Source organism: Cavia porcellus, unplaced genomic scaffold (assembly GCF_034190915.1).
Source record: "Cavia porcellus strain 051 isolate PalLab524CR breed Dunkin Hartley unplaced genomic scaffold, mCavPor4.1 scaffold_27, whole genome shotgun sequence".
In the NCBI taxonomy this organism is placed as follows: Eukaryota; Metazoa; Chordata; class Mammalia; order Rodentia; family Caviidae; genus Cavia; species Cavia porcellus.
The window spans coordinates 43272431-43290940 of NW_026947510.1; the positions used below are offsets into that span (position 1 = coordinate 43272431).

The 18510-nt window shown below is 35.9% G+C and overlaps 1 protein-coding gene across 3 annotated transcripts in view; it reads left to right on the plus strand.

Annotated features, from left to right (window-relative positions):
- The window catches only part of Pik3c2g (phosphatidylinositol-4-phosphate 3-kinase catalytic subunit type 2 gamma), a 289635-nt gene that overhangs the window by 120293 nt on the left and 150832 nt on the right, over positions 1–18510 (plus strand). For all 3 annotated transcript variants that reach the window (XM_063237587.1, XM_063237588.1, XM_063237589.1), the window contains one exon: positions 243–337. In XM_063237587.1, coding sequence (XP_063093657.1) covers positions 243–337 — 95 coding nt within the window. The remainder of the gene's footprint in view (positions 1–242; positions 338–18510) is intronic.

Here is an 18510-nt window from a genome sequence, read left to right on the forward strand (position 1 = left end):
TTTTTAGCCCTAAATATAAATAGGGAAAAGAAACAAGACCACACAAACTCTAAATACATTATGTATATGTGGTATATTACTAATTAGACTCCAATTTAAAGCTAATAGATATGTTATTAAAATTGTATTGAAATCTGAGTGTCATTTTGCTTAATTTCTTCTCAAGCCTCTTTAGTTCTTCTGTATTCTTGTATAATTCTACCCCTGAAGAAAGCAGTGTGAAGTTATTGTGTGTGTTGCAGGCTGTCAAGTTTGAATGGAGCCTTCAGAGTCCTCTGGTGGAGCTTCTCCTGCGCCGCTCCTTGGAGAGCATTCAGGTGGCCCATCGTCTCTTCTGGTGAGTTCAGGGAGGACAGGGAAGAAGGCCTTTCTGGCTGCCAACTTCTGTGGAGAATTCTTTCCATCTTGTCATGGAAACAAACCCTAACTTAAAATCCAGTCACTTTTGAGCCTTTGTCAAAAGTATTTTTATCAACTTTCTTCATGATCAAAATCTTCCTCTTAGACCATTGCGAGGTCTAAACACCCAGTTAAATCCACTCATAATTTTCGTCTGATGCTGCTTTCCTAGAGCTTTAAATCACCAGCACTATGTGTGGCCATATTTATTTAATGAAGATTTCAATATAAAATCTAGTTGTAAGACTCAATGTTTTGAAAGAATTGCGTTTTTAAAGCACTTTATGTACAACACTAAGTATAAATGATAGAATCCAATTGCATATATATGTATGTGTATATATATATTCTGTTGAAAATATATATATATGTTCTGTTGAAAATTCCTAAAACACTAAACTATCCCCAAGCATGAACTTACAATATTAGTAGAGAAACAAGTTTTACTTAAGAAATATTAGAACTTGTCCCATTGTTACCTACTCTGGATCATATGAAACATGATGCTATTTGCATATTGTTTTATCATGGCACAAAATTTTCACAATTACATGTGTCATTGATCTAGGTCTTTCTATTGTTTCCATGGATATATGGAAGCCATCATTTACTTGTTTTGACTTCTAGTTTAGATGTTATTAGGAAAACAGCAAATCAGCATTATTTTAGAGTGGCATGTTTTTCTGATTCAAGACATGTTATTAATAATGTTATGACTCTTCCCTGAAAATAACTCAAGGATTTCACAGCAAACAGACAAAGAGACTTGTATTTGACTTGCGATCTGAAATGTCTACTTGACATTTGACTCATGATCTGAAATGTCTACTATAGGAAGCAGAGTATTTCCTCTAGTGTGGAACTATAAAAAAGGAGTGTGATACATTGGATGGGAATGGGCTTTACTGCACACTCTCGCCAAAGCTTTCAATAATTTTTACTCTCTACCGTTCCTCAGTCAGCTACCACAATGCTTGCAGAAAGTTAAATGAATGTACTTTGTGGTACTGTGTCTTATTTAAGCTAGGATGCAATTAAACTCAATACTTACTTTCTTAAAATTTAACTTTTGTATGCATTATTAAAATAAAGCATATTTAAATGTAGCATAATAATAAGTTTGATATTTGAGCCAAAATATAAAAGTGCATAAAGTATAAAAAAGATGATTTTTTAAAAAATACATTAAAAATTAAAATTCAATATGAAAGTCATACTTTAATTGATTAGTGATCATTATAACGCATGCCCCACATTAGTATATACTTGACCTGCTAAAATGGAATGAAAAATAGAGTCATTTGAAAGGTAACAGCGAGTGTAAAGCTGTACATCAGTGTCATATTTGCAGTTTCACATAAATACAATTATGCCAGTGTTTCCATGAGGTTGAGAGGGAAACATTTCTCACCCTTATGAAAAAGACCAGTAATAAATCCCTCTTATCTTTCCACTGGTTTAAAATGGAAGTAACACAAAAGAATACAAGTTATAACTGAATACTTGTTTTGAGGGTGAAGTCTACAAGTGCTTAAAAAAAAGAAAAAGAAAAATCAGGAGAGAGATTTTAAAATAAAAATTAGGAATTATATAATGCCTAAAATATAAAATAATACTATTTGTATTAAAACATACTATGGAGTAGAAATTTCTGAGACCTAGTATCAAGTTTAAGGGGAGTTTGGTACTGAATATTTGAGTTAAAACTTTTGTAACTCAATGAAAGTGTAGCCCTTTTGAAAAAGCAGTACCGTGGTTTTTCTAAAAGGCAGAAGAAACTCATCAGCCACTGATTTAATGAGTTTTTCACTTGGGCAAACTATAGCCTCTTCACAATCCATGTGTCTATTCAACACTGAATTCAGTCAGTATCTTGCTCTGCTCACCTAGCGCTTAGAGTGTCTTCACTAAGTTGAGAGTCATAAAGGGCTTTCTCTTTTACCCCCTAACATCCTCTAAGAACTCCCTCTACTCCACTGTTCCCACCTACCTCTACCACTGACTAATGGAGTGTTCCACCAAATATTGGATTAAGCATTTTGCATTACCTTCATATCCTTTCTTGGAGGAAAATTGACATGGGGTTACTTTGAGTCTGTTTCTTTGGAGGTTCAATAAAAGGTAGCTCCTATTTTTCAAGAAAAGAGTTAGCAAATAGCTTTGGATTTGTAAGTTAAAAAGCTTTAACCCAAGTTTGCACTATACAGAGTGATTTTACATGGAAACCATAACATTTTGGGTTCTTGGTTCAGAGATAAGATTAAAGAAGCTTAAACCCAGTGCCTCTTTCATTTTGGACCAGAAATAATGTAACAGGTAGTGGGGTAATGGACTGAATATCATCTCCCAAACAGTACATCCACATCCTAACCCAGAAAGCTACAAATTACGACATGATGGAAAAGAATCTTTGATGGTAAAATTGACATAAAGATTTTGAGTTGAGAGCACCCCAGAATATGACAGTGGGCCCTACATGCAGAGACAAGTAACCCCTCTAAGGCAGAAGTAAATGATGCCGTAGGAAGATGGGGAGATAGGGAAGTGGTTGCAGTAATGCAACCCCAAGCCTGTGAAAACCTGGAGTCAACCAAAGCTAGAAGCGACTCCCCCAGAGACCTGGAGGGTGCATGGACAGACCAACACTTCAGTTTCAGAATTCTGACCTGCAGAGTTACGAGAACAAATTTTTGTTGTGGAAACCATCAATTTGTGACAATTTGTGCCCCACACACAAAGGATTTTATGAATGGCCCTGCCTTAGACTGACCAGGGCCACTATCACTTTCCCATCACTGGGATATGATAGCCGTCACCCACAGCTTAAAGGATGACTGATTTATTTTAGCTCACAGTTTCAGACTACGGTCTGCAGACTCCAAGACAGAAATGGGGCAGAGCAAAAGGCTTCAATCCGTTGCAACCAGAAAGCAGAGAAAAAAGGAAAGAACGGAGGCCAAGAATATACCCTTCTAGGCCAGGCATCCAGTGGCATACCTCCCACCAGGCTCCATCTTCCAATCTCACATTGAGCTACTGCTGAACTCATCACTGGATGGATCTACTAAAGAGTACTGCACCCCCGTGATCCAGTCACCTTCCACACACTGGAGACATTTGGAGGACATTTTAGATCTAAACAACCAGGGTGTCCAATCATTCAGAAAGCTGTCTCTGACTCTCCCTAGCCACCCCTTTGATTGAAAACTACTCCTACATGGTACCCCGTGATGTACCACCTGTGTTCCCACCAGATACACATATACTTCTCTGCCCATCTAGTGGCCTACCGTGCATGTCCTTTTCTGACCCATACAGTAGCTAATAAGAAAGATTGTGCCATATCAATCCCACATTTTCAAAACTCATTAAATACTCCAAAAATGTTTTTAAACTTAGGAGGCCATGAAATTTCTTCAGTCCAGCAATATGTTCAACGTATCAGCAGTTTCATGGAATCTGAATTTATTATTTTGCCTGAGTCACAGCAAAACTCCAGTGCCACAGGCAGATACATTACCTGCCTGTTACATCCATCCCCAGCTTCTACACTGACTGCTAATTCATTCCTGCCCTTCGCAGAGATTGTCCTCTGGTGACCTTGCCAACCGACCTGAGAGCTGGGGAATCTCCAAGATTTACATTCCGGAGATTCACCATGGATGGGATCAAGGCTAGACTTAACCTAAGACTACCCAAAAGGGACTTTTTTAGTACATCATATGCACTGAAATTCCTGTCTCCTATGCTGTTCTAGGGAACTCTGAACCGAGATGCGGATTTCTTAATATAGATAATGAATTTAAATACAGTTATCCCTTGGTATCATCCAGGGATTTGTTCCAGATCCCTGTCTCCCAGGAGAGGCTAAAGTCTGTAGCTCCTCAAATTCCTTATCTAAAATGGTGTAGTTTGCACCTTTCCTGTACCTTCACCTCTCTAGATTACTTATAATACACAATATAATGTAAGCACTATGTAAATAATTGTTATAGTGCATTGTTTAGGAACAGTCACAAGGAAAAACATCTATACATGTTCCGTACAGACAAAACTTTTCAATATTTTCAATCTGCTGTTATTTCAATCCGAGGGTACTGTGAGAGACCCACAGGCACACAGGGTCAATGGTATGTGGGGTTTTTTGGTAACAATTGGAACATGTGGGATATGCTACAGGAAAAACCCCAGTGTCACAGATTTATTCTTCCACTTCCAAATGTGATTGAATGAACCAGTTTGAATCGAATCCTATATGTAAGGACCCATTCTAAAACACAGCTCCTTTATAAAAGTGTTCTCGAGGCATGTGATACAAAACTTGAAAGTGTGAAATGAAGCCCCCATGTAATATTTTTTTGTTTTATTTGCTAATATATCACAAGCACCTAGGACTGACTGTACTTGGCACTTTATATGTTTTCAGTAAATAGCCATTGAATGAATGAAGAAACAAGTTACCTGGGTTCAGTTATGCACATGCAGATCTGTGACAGGAGGGGGCGAAAGAGAGCCGCTTGAGCTCCCAAACAAGAGCTTGGCAGCATCAGAGTAATTTCAGGAAACTGTCCGAATGTGGAATAGGCAATGGACAGCGCGAGCACAGGCAAAACTGGAGAGCAGGCAAAATGTGAGAAGGCAGGACTCACCAAGTCAGGAGGGAGAGCCTGAGAATAAGCAGATGCAGTGCAGTCTGCAGGACTAGGGGGGAAACCCGAGAGGAAATTAGGGCAACCATGACGGGTGTCAGGGACCAGGAGGCGTTTAGGAGTTATCACGTGGTGTTAAAGAACATCCGAGCTTCGTTATGCTACCCATCACATTGAGATGATGCCCAATCTTGCCATTTTTTAAATGTAATCTTCCTTAAATCTTTGCTTAGTGGAATTTGGGGACAGCTGCTCGAAGTGGAGTCTGCTTTAGTTTTATTTTTTATTTTTTTGTACTGTTGAGTGTCTCAGGTCCTCGTGCACACCATGTAAACGTTCTGACACCAAAATACCAGCCTCCCAGGGTTGACTTTAACTAAAGATAACATGAGAATTCTGCATCCTGTGGTCTAAAGTCACTCATTTTCCTCTCTTCCCTTCCCCAAATGCCTGAAATTTTCTATTTATGAATCACTCTTCGAGGTTAACAATTTTCCCCTTCAAGAGTTCTTTTCTACTACAAAAATATATTTTCAGATCATACTTTTTTCTGATAAATTAATCAGTCTTTCATTTATGTGATAAATTTTGAAATGCTAGATACCATTAAACTATTTTAAAGATAAACAAAGAATGGTTCTTGCTGTAAGAAGGTCATGGCCTCACATCGCAGGATCCAGGCAGCGGGGGAACCAGGGAAGAGCAGAAGAGGAAATTTGTAACACATTCTGGCCATTTCACAGTTTTGCCTATGACCTGTTCCAGACTCAAGCAGGGACAAGACCAGACATCAAGTGCATCAAAAACTCTTAACTGTGCGCTCTCATTCTGTCAGTTTTAAATGCTGATAAAGGCCTACAAATGAATCCACAGCGGAGGTAAATGCTCCCTCCATGCTTTGATGTCTGAAACACTGTGAAGACTAAAAAGCTATGTTTGAGGGAGCTCTGGCAGAGTAGTAGAGCAAACATAATACAGAATCGATAGGAGGCTTTAAAGCATCAATCCCTTACTTTCAAGAATCATTATACTGCTGCTAATTCACCTTTTTACATTTACAATGCAATAAATAATAAAATACTGCTTCACTGTTTCGTATGGGAAAAATATGTCTCACTGTCATTTAGTATTGATCTGCTATAATCTTTACCTCTGTTGTTGGAAAAGTGTACAACAGATTGAATCTATATGATAAGCAACTCCCTTAAATTAACAATAGCTCTTTGCTACCCCAGAAAACCTGAAGGAAAGTGATAGGTTTATTTTTTAAGTTTCCTAATTTGCGCAAAGTCCATTAGCCAGGTTTCCAAATTGAACTGTAATATAGGACAATTTCTCCATCTGTTTATTTGTTTTAATTAATAGAGGTTTATAAGGTTCCTTTAACAAAAAGGTTTTTAAAAACAGAATATAATTTTAAATTAATTTTAGAAAGTATTTTAAGTCTTATCACTACTCTTTAACATACAGGAAAATAAAGTATTGTGCAAAGTTCTACCACAAATCAAGGCAAAAGCCAGAAACAGAGCTCGACTTAAAATGCCGTCATGGTTTCGATTACATTTTCCTTCAAATTCTTCTACTTTTTTGTAACTGACTGAAATGAAAATGTGTATTTTGTATATAGTGACCTAAATATTGAAACTGGACTCAATCTGGCTTTTGGGACATGAACTTTTGGATTCACTGGCCAGCAATATTCCTTCTAGGACCACATGCAGTTACATCAAGTCTTCCTTAAACTGAAGTCTGGTTTCTCTGTATCCATGTTAGTTTCTCGGCCGACACAGCTCATGCTATGGATGTGGGATATGGCCCTGAAAAGCAGCACTACAGTGCTGCCTTATTCATGATTTCTCAGTCGTAATTGTTTAATCTCTAACCAACCAAAAATATGGTCCAAGGAAGGCGGTTGGTTTAGAAGTTAGCCATTCCTGCTAATAATATTTGAATTTTGGAATCAAATGGAACCAGAAAAACTATTTACTGTCTCAGAAATGGACTTCAGCACGTCAAGTGACTGATCCAATGATAATCATGTAGTCCATGAAAGTACTAAGTTAAAGTCTTTTCAACATGGTATCTCATGCCCAACCAGATCTCTTTCCAAATTGACATCTACTTTCAAAATTGGGTAACTTCAAATATTCATTGAATTCTTGGAATTTTAATACTAAAATTTTTATGCTATCACAAGCAGAGAACTCAACTTGGAATATTTGCTTCTTTTTTTTTTTTTTTTTTCAGTTCTGGCCTTAATTAAGGAAAAGCTTTCTCTTCAATTCTTGAATGAGTTCCTTAAAAAAACAAGGATTTAATGCTTTTTCCTGACTGAACCTGCTGTTTCTTAAAACCCTGACTGAAAATAAAGCTACATCTTGTAATTTGGCAAAAAATGTTTCAAAACCAAGTGTTGCCAAGTAATCACTTCCCATCTTTTGAAACACAATTTTATGTATTGAGGCTCTGAGTACTGGGGAATTACAGAAATATTTCTAGTTTTGTTTTTTGGTTTTTCTGTCTCCTCTATTCTTGAGTTTTGTTTTGCTTTGTTTTGTTTTTCCTGAGTGTGAAAATTCTATTCTTTTTTGTGTTAAGGAGAAAGTCTTTTATTTTCAGGCTTTATTTTACCTTTTATCTTTGCTCACCTAAAGATCACTATTTGAAAATACTAAATAGAAGTATTTTACTATTCTTCTAATTTAATTTTCCATCTCATCTGTATATAATTATATAATTACAAGAGAAACCTGCTTTCTTGTTTTTTGTCTTGTTCTTTGTTTTTATTGCAACAAAAATTATAGTTGGGTATTTAAATCAAATATTTGCCTCATTCAGTAACTTATAATCTGTATGTATTTTGGTGCTTGGGGTTAATTTTTGACCAATGGAGAATGAATAGTTTGTGCACCTTAGATAGTGACCTGAGTCTTAGATAGTGCCCTGCACCTTAGATAGTGACCTGCCTTCAGAGTGAACATTTTCTAACCACCCTTGACAAAATATCAAATAATTATTGTATGTTGCTTGATCGAAGCCATATTAAACTGGAATTTTAATGTGAATAGCATTTTCCTTATTAAATTAGGCACTGGGTATACATGGTTGCTAAAGTGTGATAAATGTCATTGATTTACCAAAATAGTGGAGCTTCTATCATTTTCTCCCAAGTAAAATTTACCATTATTTTTAAAGAGGCTGCTGCTCACTAAACTGTTGATATAAGTTAATTGATGACTTTCAAAACTCTTACAAGACAATGCAGGGCTTAAGTTACTCCAAGTTATAAGGCAGCTGTACAAATAGAGTTGTGAACTTTAGGGAACAGAGGCAGGAAAGTGCCCAGGTAAAGCATTAAGGAAAAAAACCACTGCATTTATGTTAGTCACCGACCCTTTCATTCACTTATTTGTTCTTCTATTGTCTGTTGAAGCTCAAATACAATGGAAGATATAACAATAACAAAAACAATGTGGTAATAAAAAACAGGATTTGGAGGATAACATACTCAAGTAGAAATTCCAACTCAGGCTTCTACTATGTGTGTGGCCTTAAAACAATTATTTAACCTTTCTGGCAATCAGTTTCATTTATCTGTTAAAGAAATATAATTTGCATAACAGAATTACTGTTAAAATTATATGTAAAACTGTTACATTTCTTTAATATGCCTAAGGACGTACTTACCAGTAGGTCACTTAGAAAGGATAAAAAGTGTTATCAAAATTCCTACAGTCATACGACAAATTAAAAATTTTGGATCTTGAATTTCTGACATTTGACTCCTCACTCCTTCCACTGCTTTCTTTTTGTCTTACTTGAAGCGTGAATTCATAATTAAAATTCAATCACCAAATTTGAAATGGGTAAAAAACAAATTATGGCACAATAAATTTCTTCACTGGCCCATTTAGAAAAGTATTTTGAGACATTCTAAATGTCAGAACATGTTAGGAATATGTGTGTGATTTAGTGGCAGAGAGATTTAGCAGACATAGAAATGTAGCACCATTCACAGATTGCTTGTTGATACATGTTTTTACGTTTCAACAGCCAACATCTATCTCACTCACATCATTCATCTGCCTGCTAGCGCAATAGAAAAGAAAATATGAGTAAGAAATTTCATCAATTCCTCGATTCTTTTAAAGAGTTATGATTGTGAATTGTAAATGCAAAGTTGTAAAAAGTTGACAATTTAAAAGGCAGAGAATTTGAAGAACTCCATAAATCTGCAAGAAAATGATCACTCAAATGTTTCTTACACCTACCTACTCCACATAGAAATCATTGTAGCAAAGAGTATCTGAGAGACAGCAGAAATCACTAAAATGTTTCCTAAAGTAGGGAAGAAAATATTTCTTGGACTTTCCACTATTAGCTTCATCGTGAGCCTTTAATGATAAATTCAAACATTTGGGTAAAATGAATATGAAATGTTTATATCTACCTTAGTGCTAAGCATATGACTAAAGTGAGGTCATTTGTGGGGTATAAAGGAGTCATTTATCCATTTATCTTTCACTATCACAGTTATCAATTGAATCCAATTGGCAATTAATTAATGACAGATGGAGACTGGGTGTAATTCTGCTCTCTTACCATTACCCAGGATGCCTAGCAATCATCTAAGAACTTATATAAGTAGTCATTTGTTAATTTTGTCCACACTTTGAAGTATGCACACTTGATGCTTCAACTTCTGGGTGCTTCTGTGCCTAGCATTCCTGGTATTTTATGTTGAAGCAACTGGTTATCTCAGGCAGGACATATCAAGGTCTTCTGCTTCTGGAAAATTTACGTATATTTCTTAAATTTCTGTGTTCTTGTCTGCAAAAGAATAATACCTCTCAAAAGTTCCTAGCATTGTACCTGATGTCTATATTGCCCTATAAAAGTGGAGTCCATCAAAAGATGTATATATACGTCAGGAAAAGAAAAATTTGCATAAATATTTTAATAATGAATTTATTGAGACATCATGAGATTAATATGAGTTACCTTTTGGCTTTACAAGAGGTGCTTAAAGTGGTGGCCATCAACTTCCAGACACTTATTAGTATGGTGAACTGTGTCTTGGGTGACCTTGGTCAATGAAATTGTTTCACATACATTTCCAATTTCTTTCTAAGGGCCACGAGGAACCGGCTTTTTGGGATATATGACATCAACTAGTGTCTCACATGCTAGGATAACACTTTTTGTTGAAAAAGCATCACATTATTTTCTTTTCCTAAAATGTGTATACATTTGGCAGACTTCATACACTGAATAAATCACTAATCGAAAAATTGAGATATTTTGAAAGTGAAATGATATAAAATTAGTGGCATGTCTTATAAACCTCAAAGTACTGACAAATAACATTTCTTCGTTTTCACGTCCATTTGTTTCACTATCATAGCATTTCATTTGTTAGAAAATAGTCTGGGAATATATTCATTAGCTTTCCCAGGCAAAAGCATTTTATCAGATGCGTGGGTGCGTGCCTGTAACTCTGTGATCTAAAGCATGCACCTTCCATGGCATGCAAGCATAAATGCGAAACATAAATAGGAGAACTTCTGAAACACCGTCCACATTTGCCAACAATCTGGATAGTTTCAATTCTAAATGAGAGATTCTGCCAAAAACCCTAGCTCCAAGAGCCCTGAGCACCCTCCCCACCCCCAAAGTCTTCAGATATTCCCTCTCCAGCAATTCCTTTTCACGGATACACGTTAAATCTTGCCATTCCGAGGCATAGCTTCTCATTTGAAGTTTTAAATTAACAAATCTATTGCATTGGTCTTTTAATAAATGACTTTCCTGTTCACACTGAAGGTAAATTTTAGTGTCTGGAGGAACTCTAACCCTGACTTCTGCCTGTTCTGCAGGTCATCAAACCAAGTTGTCCTTATTCTCTATCAGTTTTCTGAGTCAAGTATTCACATATCTGGGCTAGTTTCCTTGGTCACTTTTTGAATCTAATAAGTCATTTATAAAATGTCTCAAGAATCAGTACTATCCTCTCAAACTCCACTAACCCCTTAACCCAGCACATCACTGTTTAATTATTGTAGTGGTATTGTTTATTTTTGTGCCCAATTCAAGTTTGTATTCATGCTATGTTATTCTCCATATTGTTTGAAAATAATAGTTAATGTGAAAGTCCACATTTCTATAACTGGATGCCAACCTCGTTTTACTCTTTGTGAGTTATCTGACTTCAAGCAATATGCATACTTTCTTGCAACCTATTTTCCTCAAGCATTAAAAATTAAAATAAGCACTCTATTTCTTTTTAGAAGTTGTGAGAATTTAAGTAGTTTAGAACCATGGAGTTGAACAGCTGTGTGATACCATAGATGAACCAGGAGTCAGCTGTTCACACTTCCCTGAGAGTTGTGAAAGTTGTAGTCCTACCCTACAGGAAGAACTTACGCACTATGTCAAAACATACTGAGCATCTTCCACAAGGAAAAGCATGCTGTTGTCTGCAGGGTTATAGCAAGGAATAAAACAGACAAAAGCCCCTTTGCTTCCTTATGCAGCTTTTAAGAAGTAAGATATATACTTGCAAGACATTGAAAAACGGTAAGGAGAAAACTTAATCAAGCAGATGACAAAGAGTATGAAGGTCAGGGAATTGAGTGGCTATGATAAAGTAGCAAAGAAAGGCCTTATTTAAAAGGTGACATTTGATAAAAGATTTTAGTGAAGTGAGAGAGTGAACCACATAGATATCTGAAGAAAGACAGTATCAAAAGAAATAAATAAACACCAAAGGTAAAGGCATAGACATGTTTTCTTAAGGTGTCAGGAGGAAAATAATGAGGTCAAAGGGTTCTGAATAACTCAAATATAAAGAGAAGGGTGATTGCAGATGAGGTCAGAGAGCAAAGAGTGAATGAGAGAGGCAGGTTATATAAGAAGTCCTAAGCAATTATTAGAATATTGGGTTTATATGAGTGAGGTGGAAAATCATTAGAGCGGTCTGAGAAGATGAAAGACCTATCAGGCTTATATTCCCACAGAATTGCTCTAGCCATTTTGTTGAAAATTGACTGGAGAAGAGAAATGTTAGCAAGAAGAAAATTGGTTTGGAGAGTAATGCGATGATCTAAAGATAATAGTGACTCAGGCCAGGATGAAACAGTGGAAGAAGTGAAAGTTTCAATTCTAAGTATATTTTTGAAAATGCCAACAGAAATCTCTGACAGCATGCAGAAACAACTAAGATGATCACATCACATGTTTTGGTGAATCGAGTTTCAGGAGTGCATGTTTTTAGAAGAGAGATATCAAGGGATCATTCTGGACCTATTAACATCTGCAGTAACTGCCGAACTCCTGCCATTGGGCGAGAGATCAAAATGAGAGAATTGTCAACATATACATGAGGTTCAAAGCTGTCAGGATAAGTGAGATCATAGGAGAATGAGTACAGACAGGAAGGAAAAGAAGTTCAAATACTTAGGGGTCATCTCATCATTTAAAAGTCAATATCTGGCAGAACCAGAATAGAGATGTGAAAAGAAGCTGTCAGAGCTATAAAAAGGTAAACCAAACAAGTACAGGATTCTGCAAGACAAAAAGAAGAGCAACACATCCAACTTCGTGAGATGCTGCTGACGCTGCCAAGTAGAAAAAAGATATGATCACACCATGGCAGGCATAGGAAGGCGTGAAGAAAGTGGTGTTAGTGGTCTCAGTGGATGGAAAGCCAGATAGGGTAGCTCTAACAGAACAGATGAGGGCTTTTGAAGATTGAGCTTAGGAGGTTCCCCAAGAAAGGAAAGAAAGATTGAGTAGTGCTTGAGGAGGCAAATGGGATCATGAGAGGAGTTTGCTTCAGGTACTGCAGGAAAAATGTTTTCTTTACATACTTATGCGAAACCAAAATAGGGGGGATATCATGGAAGAGACAAAGCAGAATTCTGAGCTCATAATCCTTGAAAATGGGAAGGAACAATGGAAACGATGGAGTCTGTGGCACAAGAGAGCTGCTACAGGGTCCATGCAGAGTAGAAAACAGAAATGACAGTGTGCAATACAGGCAGTTGATCACATGTGGCAGAAGCTTCTTGAGGAGCAAAGGAAACAAGGTCATTTTTGATGACTGTTTCCTGTATGCAACAAACTTGAAATCATTTTTTGGGAAAAAGAAGTCCAACATTTTCCAATGAGATGGCAAAGGACAGATCAGTAAAGCAAATCATACAGACAAAATAAAACTATGAGAACAGGGTGGTGAAGACAAGTACATCCCCAGCACACCAGTGCAAGGATGGGGATCACTTTGTAAATCCCTGATTTAACTGTTCTTTAAACTGTGCTGCCTCTTAATCTCCTACTTCTAACTGCATTTATTATTCAAATGAAGGTATAAAAATGTAAAACTTTAAATAAACATAATTTTAATTCAGTAATGGAATGGAATACCAGTTTTCATTAAGGAGATAAATTGGCCAAGTCTCCTCAGCATTTAAGATCTGTACTGTGGTAGTTTATAAATATCAGTTTAAATGTAATGTACATATTTTTGCATAATGTTACATTTAAATGTAAAGTAGATTGAAATGAATGGTCATTGGTGCTTTGTTTTAAGTGACAGTTTCTTGTTGGTCCCATCCCTCATTGCTGAGACATAATATCGGCACTCTCCACTGAAAGAAGGAAAGGTTTAATTTTGCTCATAATTTTTAGAAGTTTCAGTCCATAGTCACCCAGCTCTGGTGCACAAACTGCATGACAAAAGGATCAGGCAAAGAGAACAGCTCACATCTAGGGCAGCAAGAAAGCAAAGAGAGAAGGGAGGGGCTAGAAAGGGAGCTATACCCTTGCATGTCATGACCCCCATAATTTACCTCTTCAACCAGATCCTATTCCTAAGAATAAGTCAGCTGTATTTACTTCCATGATTCAATCAGCTTCCAAACAACCTCATAAGTGCATGAGGCCTTTGAGGACATTCTTGATCTAAATCCTAATAACTGTCAACCGAAAGAGTATGAGACATAATGTTCTTATCGCTTTCAAAGATTAGTGATTGGTATTCACTTAGTATGAAGTACTGTAAGATATGCTGTGGAGCAACTTTAAAAACATAAACCTTACTGTATTCTAGGGTTTAGATTTTGAGTTTCTCCAAAGGTCCAACTTTGGTCTTCAACTTGGCACTATTAGGAAATGATGGAACCTTTAAAAGGAAGTGCCTAGTGAAAGGTCTTTGGGTCAAAAGGATATGTCCTTGAAGGGGATTGTGGGATGATTGGTTTGTGTTCTCTGCTCTCCCTGGATCACCATGAAGTAAACAGTTTTTCTCTGTCACACACTACTGTCATAATCAGCTGCCTTGCTAACCAGTAGCCTACCAATGAGTCATCCAATCATAGGCTGCAACCTGCCAAACTGTGATTTTTTTCTTTTATAAGTAGATTAAGTAGATCATATCAAGTATTGATTATAATGGGGGGTCAGACTAGTACATCGCTTGTTCTCATAATGCTAACATTCTTTTTTAGAAACTTAAGAAAAATGTAAAATTATTAAATCTAGAAAAATGAAAGAACATTTGTAACACCCCAATAATTGCAAGATAATTACAATAACTCTTGAGAAAAGAAAAATAGGATTAGGTGAGATTAGTTAAGATGACTTCTTGAAAGAGGATCTTTCTGTTTCCAGAAGATGCTGAAAAGTAAGCTGAGAAGTTTCTGAGATCAAGCTCATACAAAGTTAAAGAGATGAAATGATACAGAAGTGGCCAGATTGTTTCTGTAAAGAAGGAAGTAATAATGGGTACAGAAGAGACAGAGAATACTAAATTATAACATTAGACTTCTTTGGAAATTACCAACATCTATAATTGATTTAACTACTTAAAAGCACTTCTTTTAAAGTACAGAGGAAATTCAACACCTTTTTGCCCCTACGACTTTCAAATAGACTCGAGCTGAATCTGAGTCATTCAGACTACAAGTTCCTTTGTGTAATCAATGTCCTAGTATTTGTTCCACAGTGACCACAGGGAGCCTGAGTTTGGGTCACAAATTAAGAAGTAGAATTGATATTGAGAAATCGACAAACAGGCTACCTAAGCTACACATAGAGCTGTATATGCCCATAACTTCATGCATACATAATAAAAGGCAATATATTTTATATTCCATATGTTGTTAATGGTTAAAGGAAAAGCCTCTGCTCATTTCACAGCACATAGGAAATTTTAAAAAAAACATTATTTTCTTATTTCCAATTTTAAAGTAGCTTCTAAAGAACATAATACTTACCTTTTGTTTCTGTAATCTTTGATGAATCCTTGTACAGGTAACTGTAAAAGTGTTACTGTCAAAAATTGAATTTTAATTTAAAAAATAAAAGAGCAGAACAGGGAAAGAATGAACAGAAAACTACTTCACTTTCAAGTAACACTGTAATTATAATAAGGAAGTAAAGAATTGCTAAATCAAAATGTATAGCAACTAAAGTATATCTGTGCTATACCATTCGCTAACTCTAAATAATTGTCATATGTACCAATCCTTTAGATATAAGAAAAATCCAGGTTTCCTTAAAAAAAATTGTTAAAGTTTTTGCAGAAGGTAATTTAGAGTATAATGACCTTCCCAGTTGAGAGCTATTTACACAGTTGCTACATCAGCATTCCCAGTTCATGAAGCATTATATAACTATGCAAATACTCTGGGCCTGACTCCTATTCAGAATTCTCATATGTATCAAATGCATTTCATTTCATAAGAAACAAATATTGGCTTTCTTCTTGCTCATCAAAGAGTGTCAATGCACCATTCTCATACAAAAATGAACACATAAAAGAATCAATGAATAAAGAAATCCCCATTGCAGTAAAATCTATGCAGCTATTTCCCTCCAAACCCATTACAAGAACAGTTTCCTCTATAACACTAAGCTTGACATTCAGTCCCCGTTTCTAGAATGACCACCCCTGTAGTTATTTTCTGATAGTCTTCAGCAGCCCCGTGGCTATTTTGAACTTTTATTGGAACAATTTCAATCTACAAAACATTTGAGTCTGTTGTAGTCCTGTACCATATCTTGCCTGTATCAATCATTGGTTCTCATATTATCAGTCTTGCATGTAGGCCTGAACCTTATGAATTTTCACATTCATAGCACATTTAGTAAATGTACATCAGCATCTTTTGTTGAGTTGACATTGAAATATTAAGAAGACCACAAATATGATTGCAACTTTGGCATTTGCTTGCTACATAATTTATCTGAACTTCAGTTTCGACAGTATAGAATAAGGATAATATTGACCATTTTCTGCATATAATAATTGGCCAATAAATTAAGGTGTGCTGTTCCTGATAATGATGGTGATAATATCAGTAACAATCGTTTCATTCTTTTCCTTCAGTGTGCTTGAAATGATTGAACTTTCTATCTAGCACAATCTGGATATTTTATTATTTTTATTAAAACCATTTCTCTGCTAGTTCCCCTAAAAGCCAAATAATTCATTCCAGTTTTGTATTAAGTTTCATGTGCTCATGAATATTCTCTAGCACAGTGGATGCTTTTATATAATTTTAATACAGCTATGATCAAAACATTATTTTCTAATATTAAAGTTATGTAATTCTGTCAAAAAGAAGATTGCCAAAAATTAATGAAACAGAGTAGAAAGCCCAGAAATGTACCCAATTATCTTCAAAAATTTATATTTTAAAAAAGAATAATTTCAAGTTAGTGGAAAAAGATAATTTAATAAATAAATTCCTGAACAGATAGCTGAAAAGGAAAAAGTTAGATCTAAAACTCACAAAATACACTAATATAAATTCCAAATGTGTCACAAAAGTAAAAGTCAAATGAGAGAAAGAAAGAATAAAAATACTGAAAGCAAAAAAGAGGAGAGAATTTTTGTTTTTGTTTTTTTCGGTGCAGAGATTAAATCTAGAATGTTGTCCGTACTAGTTAAACACTCTTCTCCTGACTCCAGCCACGATGTGAAAATTTTTATAAAGATAAAAAGACGTTTTAATAAATCACACGTGGTATATGAACTCTTTTCAGAGGCTAAGAATTCATTTCCATAATTAATATGGAACCCCTATGTATTATTAATATGTATATATGTATATATACAAATGCATATAATTAATTCCATTAAAGTACATGTGATATATATGATCACTTATGTACACAAATATAAATGGTCCTATAATGAATTAATGCTCAATTGAGTAGTAAAATCTAACTGTACACCACTTTTACCTATCAGAATAGCAACAATTAAAATTTTCTGGCAGCCTGCTTTGAAAACATGAAAACCCAATATTCCAGATGGAAATTTGTTGTAATGTTTAAGGAGGTGTATTTATCAAAATCTTTTACATTTTAAAATGCAGCTACTTTTACAAAGCAAATTTGCTTTTAAATACTTATTACAGGTACACTTGCACATGTACAAAATGATGTAGATATGCCATTAATGGTAGTTTGTAGAAAAAAGCTTTCTTGGAAATATATTCTCATCAATAAAGAAATGGTAGTAAAGCTTTTTACTCTCATATAAAAGAGCTGTATTCATTCCATATAATGATTTTAAATAATGATTTTAAAAACAAGATGTATTGTTATATTTCAAAAGCAACATTCAGTTTGTGTGTGATAAGTGGTTATCAATGCGAAAAATAAAAGATAGATACTGTATCTACCTACTCATGCAGCTCGCAACTGCATGGGAAACCTGGAAGGCTACCCAATAAACTAGGAGAAATGACTTTGGGAGGTAAAGTAGGCACAGGAAAGGAGATGGGGGTCATTATTTACATTACAGCACTGTTTTCGTCTTCTGAATTTTGTAGCTTACATAAATTATCAATTCAAAATAACTAGAAAAGTTGATAATTTCTAAAATCCCTATAATTAGCTATGTTTTGAGAGCAGCAGCAACAGACTGTATAATCTCCCAGGACTTTTTTATAAACACAGAATTTAGACACTGCCAATCTGCCAGCCAATTACTTTAATCATACAGACGGGAACCAATTCGAAGACAATCTTGGCAGATGTTGCCTGTTGGCCTCCGAAGATCCTCCCAACTTTATTCTTTCCTTTCTGGAGGCTGACCTGGATGGATGGTCTCCAGCTCCTCCCCTCTGCCTGCCGCCTGGATTCAGCCCAGGGTGCTCCCAGGAGGAGGTCGCGGGAAAGGAAGGGATGGGGTTATAGTGTGAGCTCTGCCTCTGTCTTGCAGATTCACCCGCAGCTGGCTCTCACTTTGGCGATTCTTTCAAGGTGACCTTGTGAGATCCAGGAGCTGTGCACTGTCCACAGGCTAGTGACAAGAATTCAGTGACATTTCCTTTGTTTAGAAAGGATGGAAAAGTAGGTTGATATTTGCTTGGTAAAGATCTTAAATTTCTGTTTCTTATCATTGGTCCATGTTGCTTCAATTTGTTCAGATCTCTGAACACAGATACTG